The 9797-nt window shown below is 40.3% G+C and overlaps 1 protein-coding gene across 1 annotated transcript in view; it reads right to left on the bottom strand.

Annotated features, from left to right (window-relative positions):
* Window positions 1-1333: 1333 nt before the first annotated feature.
* Hadhb (hydroxyacyl-CoA dehydrogenase trifunctional multienzyme complex subunit beta) overlaps window positions 1334-9797 on the bottom strand; it is a 30863-nt gene continuing 22399 nt past the window's right edge. The window contains exons 10-16 of the mRNA XM_021163084.3: window positions 9602-9723; window positions 7200-7279; window positions 7074-7121; window positions 6290-6377; window positions 5541-5615; window positions 4832-4996; window positions 1334-1843 (exon numbers count right to left, since the gene is read on the bottom strand). Coding sequence (XP_021018743.2) covers window positions 1808-1843; window positions 4832-4996; window positions 5541-5615; window positions 6290-6377; window positions 7074-7121; window positions 7200-7279; window positions 9602-9723 — 614 coding nt within the window. The 3' untranslated portion in view covers window positions 1334-1807. The remainder of the gene's footprint in view (window positions 1844-4831; window positions 4997-5540; window positions 5616-6289; window positions 6378-7073; window positions 7122-7199; window positions 7280-9601; window positions 9724-9797) is intronic.

Genomic DNA, 9797 nt, shown 5'->3' with positions numbered 1-9797 from the left:
AAGACTGCTGTCTTATTAATTTACTTATTTATTCTGTGTGCGGGTGTGCACATACATGCATATGTTCTGTGACTCATGTGTAGAGAGGTTAAAGGACAACTTTGGCAGGCTTGGTGGCAAGCACCTTTACCTGCTGAGCCAGTGGACAGCCCAAGGGAGTGCTTTTGGTTAATGCCATTTTCCCCAACTCACAAAGTTCATTTTCACTTGTAAACTATTACAGTTAAATAACCTGGGGAACTTAAAAGTGTTTCTGAAGTTTGGTTAATGGAACTGCCATTGCTTCCTTGATTCTAGGAATCCCCAAAGCATTCCTGGAGACGACTGCGTAAGTTCTGGTCCCTCTTCCTTCTGACAGGATCACTATCCTCAAAGCCTGTTTCTACCGTACAATATGTGATAAATACAAACAAAATACATGAGTGCAGTATCACATCAGGCAGCCTCTTGTGAAAATTACTTATTGTTATTTCCAGCAAGGTTTCAAGACAGAATTACTCTGTGCAGCCCTGGTCGTCCTGGGACATGCTCTGCAGGTCAGTCTGGCCGAGAACTCACAGATCTGCCTGTCTCTTCCTCCTGAGGGCTGGGATTAAAGGTGAGCACCACCATCACTCAGTTAGATTTTTTTGTTCCTTAGTGACCACAGGCTAAGTGATTCTGTCATTTTTGCAAATGAATTTAAACCATCGCCTTTTGGGGAAAAGTTCACTAAATATTAAAACATAAAATGTAACTGAGAAAATTTAAATCAGACATCTAAAGGTAAGTTTGGACTCCAAAGAACCTTAAAAAACAAGCACACACCCCTCTGGAGATGAAGTTCATCTTTATAGTAGAACACTTGCCTAGTATCTACTAGGCCCTGACTTTAATTCCCAGCACCACACAAATATCCCATACACAAATATATGCATACACACTACGTCTTAATTTACCAGGAAAACTATGGGGAAATGACAGGGGGACTCTCAAGTCTTCTTCAGAGGTCAACACTGTTCCTTGCCTAAAAGTGCTCGAACCACCCATGGTGACTGTCTGTAACTGAAGTTACAACTTCTTCAGGATTGCATAAATGTGACTGTGTAGCACAGCTGTCAAGAATTTGAGGGGGTTTATTATAGTCAAAATAAAATATGTTCTTAAATGTTACATCAACCCTGACAAATAGGAGCATCTCCAATAAAATCAATTTGCTTCAATTAAGAAATGGGGGAAACACTGTAAGTGTATCGTAAGTGGGACATTATTATGTCCCTGGCAGTTTCACAACTGACTATAATAGTTACAAAAGCTGCCCATTTCCCACTAATAACGAGACTACGAACAGTCCTCTAATACATGTCTACTTTATTAAGGTCAACCAACATGGTATCTATGTCTCTAAGCATTTCAGGTTTAAGAGATCTTTAGATTATTTTCTTTTCTATAGTAAGTTAACTTAGGCACATCGGTTTGTATTTTAGAAAAAAAATAATTATCTCTATGACACAGACAGGAATAAGGAGAATCTACAAATGTTACAAAGATGATTCTAAACCTCAGCTAGCCTCCCTCTCTCCAAGTGGCTAGCAGCCATTAAACTGCGCAAATATCTGTAATAGTCTGGCACTTAGAGAGCAGAAGCTGTGATTATCGAAAACCTCGAACACTGGCAAGGCTGGACTGCAAAGTATTTAAGAGAAGGCCACAAATGTTGTTTCCTAAGAAGAGCTAGGAACTGCAGGTATCACTTGGTAGTGCATTGAAATGGCATTGCCCAGTGCAAGTGCTGAAGAGATCAGTCAGTCGCCTCCTTCTAGAGCAGTCATTTGGGGTAAGCTTCCACAATCATAGCATGACCCTGTGAAGAAGAAAGTTCAGTCAGACGTCGGAAGCACTGAAAGGTGTTGGAGGCCAACAGCATAACTACCACTGTGAGATCACAGGAAAGGGGTCACTTGGAGACTCAACTTCCTCTGTAACGGGGGTTCATGGTGCCTAGTTTACAAACATTTTTATAAAAATTAAATCAGATAGAATACATTACATAGACATACATGTACTTATATACATACACCTCCCTGTCTCCCCCCCACCCCCATGCATGCACCAGACTCAATCTAATATAGAGTGTGAGTCCTAGTAAATGCTTTTATTTTAGTTTCTGTGGTGCTGGGGAATGAACTCAGGGCTACAGCATGCTAGGCAAGCCTCTACCACTGGGCCACCCAAACTGGATTTGAAAGGTTAAGTGACTCAGTCAAATCACAAAGCCATTGTGAAGAAAGATGTGATTGGGAAACAGGTGTAAGGATTCTGATTCTAAGGCCCGGGCTTGGCTCTCTGCTACTCTCTGGTTAGGAAGATGAACTGAATATGACGGCATGTGCCTGGTCTTGTTGTAGCTTGTTATGCTGTGTTTGGCTGATGCCCCTGGGAAACCTGTACTTTTCTGAGGGGAGGGGGAAGAGGGGTGGATCTGGGAGAGTCTCGATAGTGCAGGTGAGACTGCAGTCCAGATGTAATATATGAGAAGAACAAAAGAAAAATCTAAAGCTACAATTGAAAAAAGAAAAGGTGAACTGAGCGTACCTAAGGGTAGAAGAAAGAACACTGTCCTTTCTGCAACACTCGGCATAGCTCTGGGTACCAGTTATGACCCAAGTTCAAGCCTTACACAAACATTTAGTATTTCCTGGGTCTAAATCCTGTCTGCCAAACAGTCATTCTAACTGTTGGACTGCAATCAAACCTATAGACAGCCTAATGGAATGGTCAGCTTCTAGATTCAATTCAGTTCCAACAAATATGTATTAAGAAACCATTATTTATAAAATACCAAGTTCAATACTATGTAAGTTCATATACAAGATCTTCCTCTGGAATTTAGCATATACATTAGTTTAAAATAGTCAATAATGTTTGTTTAATAATGCAAACAAACAAACAAAGCAGGGAGGGAAAGGTCTGACTGACCCACAGGAGCTGTCTCCTCCAACTTTATATATACTGCACTATTTTCATGTTTCAACAGGATCAGTGTTTCTCAACTCGGGGATGTGCTTCCCACTCGCTTCAGAAGACAGCTGGCAGGCATTTCTGCTAGTTTCAACTGTGTGCAATACATATGGGAAGGGGCAGGGCTGGGAAATAATTTGTTGCTATTAGAATCTCATGGGTGGAGGCTGTGCTGAAACATCCTACAGTACACAGCCCAAAGAATTAACTGGTCCAAAATTTTAACAATGCCAAAGATGAAATACACTGTTTTTGGGCTAGAGATGGCTCAGCAGCTAAGAGTACAAACAGCTGCTGTCCCAGAGGACCTGGGTTCAACTTCCAGCCTCCACAGGGCAGCTCACACCAACTCCAGTCCCAGGGTTTCTGACACCCTCACATAGATATACACACAGGCAAAACATCAATGCACATAAAAAAAATAAACTATAAAAAAAGAAAAACACTGCTCTAGATCCACCATAATGAATTTGTGTTCTAATTTCCTAATCATGTTGGTATCACTCAAATGCCTCGATTAAACAAGTGGCATGCTTATAACTTGTAGAAGAAAGACACTGAATATTCTCCATTCATGCACAGCACCATCTAATGGTATGTACACTCCGTACACAGAGATAACAACTGCACCAGAGTGGGAAGGAATCTGAAGACTACATGCCACACACTGTCTTCTCCCTCGAGGGAGCAGGCACATGTAAGAAGCAGGCTCTCACCTAGATATGCAAGATTTCAGCAGGGGAGTCACAAAGGACAAGACAGTTCTGAGTTAGGGGACTGTATCCCCGGGGCTGTGCTGTGTGGAGCCCTGTGTTTAATCCTAGCACAACCAAAAAGTTTCAGACCATGAAGCAACAATGTTTCAACTTATAAATAAATTATCTTTCTTTCTTTAAACTCTTTAAAGAAAAGCTGTCTATATCATCTTTTATATGATTTTATACTTCAAGCAATCAGGTATTTTCGGGGTGGTATGGTTATAGACAAAATTTTATGCATTTACATAGCTTATTTGTCTTGCTTAGTAACAGTGTCTATAATATGCAAGAAAACAAAAAATCTGTCTATATCAGAATTGAAAAAAGAAAAAAAAAGACTATGTGTCAGTGCATGTGGTGGCTTTTACTCCCAGCAGAGGCAGGGAGATCTCTAGAGGCCAACATGGGCAACAAAGCAAATTCTAGGACAGCCAGGGCTACACAGAAAAACTGTCTTCAAAAAAAAAAAAAAAAAAAAAAAAAACCCAAAAAAACAACAACAAAATAACATAAAAGCCAACAGCTAATCTTCCTTTAGGATTTTACTCCCAGTGAACTATTCTAGGTCAGAACATGCAGAACATGTTGAGTCTATAATGTAAGTGAGGCAGACCGGAAGACATCTATCAGACGAATGAATTTCCGGCTAAGCAGCAGTCACGTATCACAGAGAACTTAACTACCATACAGAGTAAGTCAGTTCTCTGGAGACGGTTTTGTGGTGGTGCTAAGGACCCAGGACTTCAAACATGCAAGACAGGTAACTACTTGATCACTGAGTTAACAGCCACAGAGACTGTTTACCTTAGACATTATAGAGAAGGTGTCATGATTACTAGGTAAATGAATAAAAGTTTACCATTAAGGAAGAAAATACACTGAGATACCTCTAATGCTAGTTCCTCACAAAATTTAAATGATATTTTTCCAATATACTTCTATATTTTATATAGCTTCCAAAATGAGCATATATTAAACATAAACAAGAAATATAAACATCTTAGCACTTCATGAATGCTTCAAATAAAACATTCTCAGGACGTGGGAGTCCTGATGACACTGCTGTGACGTACCTGTCCTCCAGCTGCACAGGCAGCCACTAAAGCATACTGGCCTCCATCCTTCCTCAGTCTGTTGGCAGCTGCCATGACCAACCGACAGCCAGTGGCTCCAAAAGGGTGCCCCAGAGACAGTGAACCGCCCCAGATATTAAACTTCTCCAGAGGAGGTGATCCAACCTGGCTCCCACAAAAAACAAAGACCAATTTAAAGGCAATTTTACTTAAGACCAATCAAGTCAGCTTCTTCCTAAGAGGAAGCAGACAACACAGCAAGAGTAACTGATACCGACTACCTTACAAATCAATGTATGGCACCCGAACAAGACCAACAGAAGGCCTACTGTCTTCACTCCTCAGCCTCCATGACTCAGTTTTAAATTAGGAGAGAAGCTGGGACTACAGCTCAGTGGAAGAGTACTTGGCCTGCATGCATGGTTCAACACCCAGTACTGCAAAAAAGAGAATAGGCTTTTCCCTCTCTTGTTTGTTTACTTATTCATTCAGAAACAGGGTTTCTCTGTGTAACCTTGGTTATCTACGAACTCCCCTTGTAGACCAGGCTGGACTCAATGCAGAGAGATTTGCCTGCTTCTACCTCCCAAGTACTGGAATTAAAGGCATACACCATCATGGCCAGCTCTCCTTTATATTATTAGCTGGTAACTAAATTCAAAATATTAACACGCTGGTAAATTCAAACATATTATTTATCAAAACATACCTTGGTTTTCCTACCCATGTAGTTTTGTGCAAACCAATCAGAATCCATGGCTTTAAAGTTAGCTAAAATCTGGCCCTAGAAGGGAAAATAATTCAAGACTTTGTTACTAATGCTCTCCTGGGTTTTATGTAAGACATAGACTTGTGTAACTTTAAGCAAATCTTTACATCAGTTCTCAGTGAAAATTTCATAAGGAAATAATTTAACACTTCCTTTTTTTTTTTTTTTTTTTGGTTTTTCGAGATAGGGTTTCTCTGTGTAGCCCTGGCTGTCCTTGAACTCAGAAATTTGCCTGCCTCTGCCTCCCAAATTCTGGGATTAAAGCCGCGCGCCACCACACCTGGCAATTTAACACTTCTTAACGGGACTTTAAGGAACAGCCTCCAGGGCTGGAGAGATGGCTCAGCAGTTAAGAGCACTGACTGCTCTTCCTGAGGTCAAGAGTTCAAATCTCTGCAATCACATTGTGGCTCACAACCATCCGTAATGAGATCTGATGCCCTCTTTTGGTGTGTCTGAAGACAGTGTGCTTACATATAATAAATAAACCTTTAAAAAACAAAAACAAAACAAAACATAAAAACAGCCTTCAAAGGTGTATTTTCAACACCACAAGTGTGACCCTGAATCTGTGACCTAGCCCTCCCTACAAAGACATTCAGTTTGAATACAAAGCCCCACTCCCTATAAGCACTCACTTCACTTGTAATGGCTATACTCATTTCAGATGTGACTTATAAACAACTTACTGAGAAGGCTTCATGAAATTCAAAAGCATCGATATCATTCATGGTTAACCCTGCCTTTTCTAAAACTTTTGGAGTAGCATATGTTGGTCTGAAAAAGAAAACAAACAAAAATAGTAGACTAAAATTTTCCATTTTAATTTAAGCATTTCCTAGTATACTCCAAATCGAGTTTTATCCTTACTCATTGGTTCTATTATACAAATACTTAGTGTTGGGGATAAAAAAAGGCATGCCCTTCATCCTCACTATATTGTAGAACTGGAAGAACAGATAATAAGCAGGCAAGCAGTGTAGGGTAAGTTAAAACTAAAGAGAAAAGGAACAGAATTCAAAGGAGCAAGGCAGGAGAAAGGGCTGGCTAGTGTCAAGGTTATAATGGAAGCCAGTGGTGTAAGGACAAATAATGAGAGGCATTTATGAAAGGTCCTGTGGGTTAGGGATGAAGCCCCGGGTTCAGAGTGCTTGTCTAGCATAAATGAACCCCACAGCTCACATGAATACACACACACACACACACACACACACAGAGTGCAGGGTGTGTGTGTGATTGATTATATAACACAATTGCTGGCAATGTGAAAATAAAATGCCAACTTAGGCCTTAATATACTCTCAAACCTGTGTAAAAAAATGTGAGCAATTGATCCCTGAGACCGACATGGTGGAAAGAGAAAATCAAATGCTGTAAATTATCTTCTGACCCCTCGTCCCCACACACTAAATAACTGTAATCAAAAAGTCAAATATTTTTCATTGAGATTTAGAAATATCTACTGCTACTTACCCGAGTAAAAGCTGATCTTTCGGATCCTGGGACACATATATAAAATCCCTAGGCAAAAACCAGAAATATTACCTCTAGTAATAAAATAAAGAAGTCATAAGTAATTCACCAGAATATTTACTTTACCTCAAATATGCCTTTGGTTTATAACCCATGGCCAGAGCTCTGTCCTCTGACATGATTAGCATCGCAGAAGCGCCATCAGTCTGAAACGGTACAACATGATGTTATCTGGAGGTCTCCTGGCATCTGCCTCCAAAGCCTGCTCATGAGTCTACTAGTATATCTATATAGAGTCTATGTAGCAAATTCAATTTACTGTATCCACCATTAAGTCACAAGCATATACACTGAGCCACTTTGGGAGGACAAAGGTGTCAGGGACTGTTCACAAGGTATTACAACTTATCAAGATACACTGGGAGATGCAGCTTCAGAAATAAGGACCCACAGGTTTTTTGCTTCTGGCACAGAAAATGAAAATTTTTTTCATGAATTAAAATATTTACTTAAATTATTTTTTACATTTTCTGTGTTCTTAGTAGCCTCCTGTCCATAGCTTTGAGATTTTATTCTAAAGGCAACACACTGAGAGAAGACTCAGATGGGTAAATGAGACCATCAAAATCATGGTTTTACAACACTTTAAACACATCTAGTATGTTTTTCTTTAGTAGATTATTTTTTTTAATTTTTTATTAGGTATTTTCCTCATTCACATTTCCAATGCTATCCCAAAAGACCCCCATACCCTCCCCCCACTCCCCTACCCACCCACACCCACTTTTTGGCCCTGGCGTTCCCCTGTACTGGGGCATATAAAGTTTGCAAGTCCAATGGGCCTCTCTTTCCAGTGATGGCCGATTAGGCCATCTTTTGATACATATGCAGCTAGAGTCAAGAGCTCCTGGGTACTGGTTAGTTCATAATGTTGTTCCACCTATAGGGTTGCAGATCCCTTTAGCTCCTTGGGTACTTTCTCTAGCTCCTCCATTGGGGGCCCTGTAATCCATCCAATAGCTGACTGTGAGCATCTACTTCTGTGTTTGCTAGGCCCTGGCGTAGTCTCTAGAGGCAGCTATATGAGGGTCCTATCAGCACTCTAGTATGTTTTTATCCCAAATAATAATTAAGAAATTTCAGGACAGAGAGGTACTTCTGGGGTTTTGTTTGTTTTTAAAAAGCCCTTTACCATTATTTCAAAAATGAAAGAACATCCTCTACAGTTCCAAAGACAATGAAATCACTCCACGCAGTATGCAAATATCAAAACAGGTTCTGTTACATTTTATTATGTATCTCCTTCTTAAAACTCAGCAATACTGAAAAGAGCATGTAGCTACCAATAAGGTGGCCAGAAAGTCTGGGAATACAGTTGACTATACATAAAACATGGTTTTGGATACTACATTAATAGTTGTTCACTGCTAGGTGTGGTGGTAGAAACTGATCAGCTATACTGTAAAGAAACATGAGGGCAGGAGAGATGGCTCAGTGGTTCAGAGCACTTGTTCTTCCAGAGGCCCAGGCTCAGTTCCCAGGACCCACACAGTAGCTAAGAAGAATCTCTAACTCTGGATCCAGAAGAGTCCATGTTTCTTCTGGCCTCTGTGGGCAGCCCACATACAGGACGCACAGACACACACTCACACAAAACACCCATACATACCACGTTTTTTAAAAGAACAAATAAAATAAAGCTTCCCTTGCTGCCTCTTTTGAGAAGCCTCTCTGATATCCTCAGCAGTTGACCTACAGCCACCACAGTGTATCACAACTGTCCTTCCCATCTCCAATGCTTACCAAAACAATACAAGTTTGATGAGTGGCCAAGTTCATAAAAAGAACAGCTTTTGTATTAGTATGGTGAGATGTCTAAGACCTTAAAACTATGATTTTTTAAAAAAAAGATTTATTTATTATTATACATAAGTACACTGTAACTGTCTTCAGATGCACCAGAAGAGGGCATCAGATCTCATTAGGGATGGTTGTGAGCCACCATGTGGTTGCTGGGATTTGAACTCAGGACCTTCAGAAGAGCAGTCGGTGCTCTTAACCATTGAGCCATCTCTCCAGCCCAAAACTATGATTTTAAACTTGGTCTTTATACAAGGTACATCTCTCCAGCCCAAAACTATGATTTTAAACTTGGTCTTTATACAAGGTACATGCCTGTGATTACAGCACTAGGAAGGCTGAGGCAGAAGGATTATAACTTTGAAGCCAGCCTAGGCTTCATAGGGAAATCTATCTTAGAGTAAAACTTATGTATTGGATTTCTGGGACAGGTAGGCTGCCTGTAAACTCTTGAACCCCCCACCTCTACATCCTGAATGCTGGGCTTACAGGGATGTATTATCACACCCAGTCTGTGTTTATTTTCTAAATGATTTTCCTTTAACATTTTCTCAACAGTAAATAGTTGTATTTTAAGCCTCCAACCACACACAAGCAAATTTGCTGCAGGCTCTTCTATTGAGTCTATAGAAAAGCCACTATTAGACACAAATAGCAATGACAATTACCAGGAAAGAAGAATTTGCAGCTGTCACTGTGCCATAGGGTTTGATGAACGCAGGTTTTAGTTTGGCCATTTGCTCCAGTGAGGAAGGACGGATCCCATTATCTTTGGTAACTGTGTCCTTTCCTGTAAGAACATGAATTTTTTAGCTCTAGGAAACATTAAGCGTTATATACCTTCTCTATAGCAATATGCTTTAA

Source organism: Mus caroli, unplaced genomic scaffold (assembly GCF_978045245.1).
Source record: "Mus caroli unplaced genomic scaffold, Mus_caroli_1 scaffold_4, whole genome shotgun sequence".
NCBI lineage: Eukaryota > Metazoa > Chordata > Mammalia > Rodentia > Muridae > Mus > Mus caroli.
Note: the sequence above shows the minus strand (reverse complement) of the source record. Positions and strands in the feature narration are given on the sequence as shown.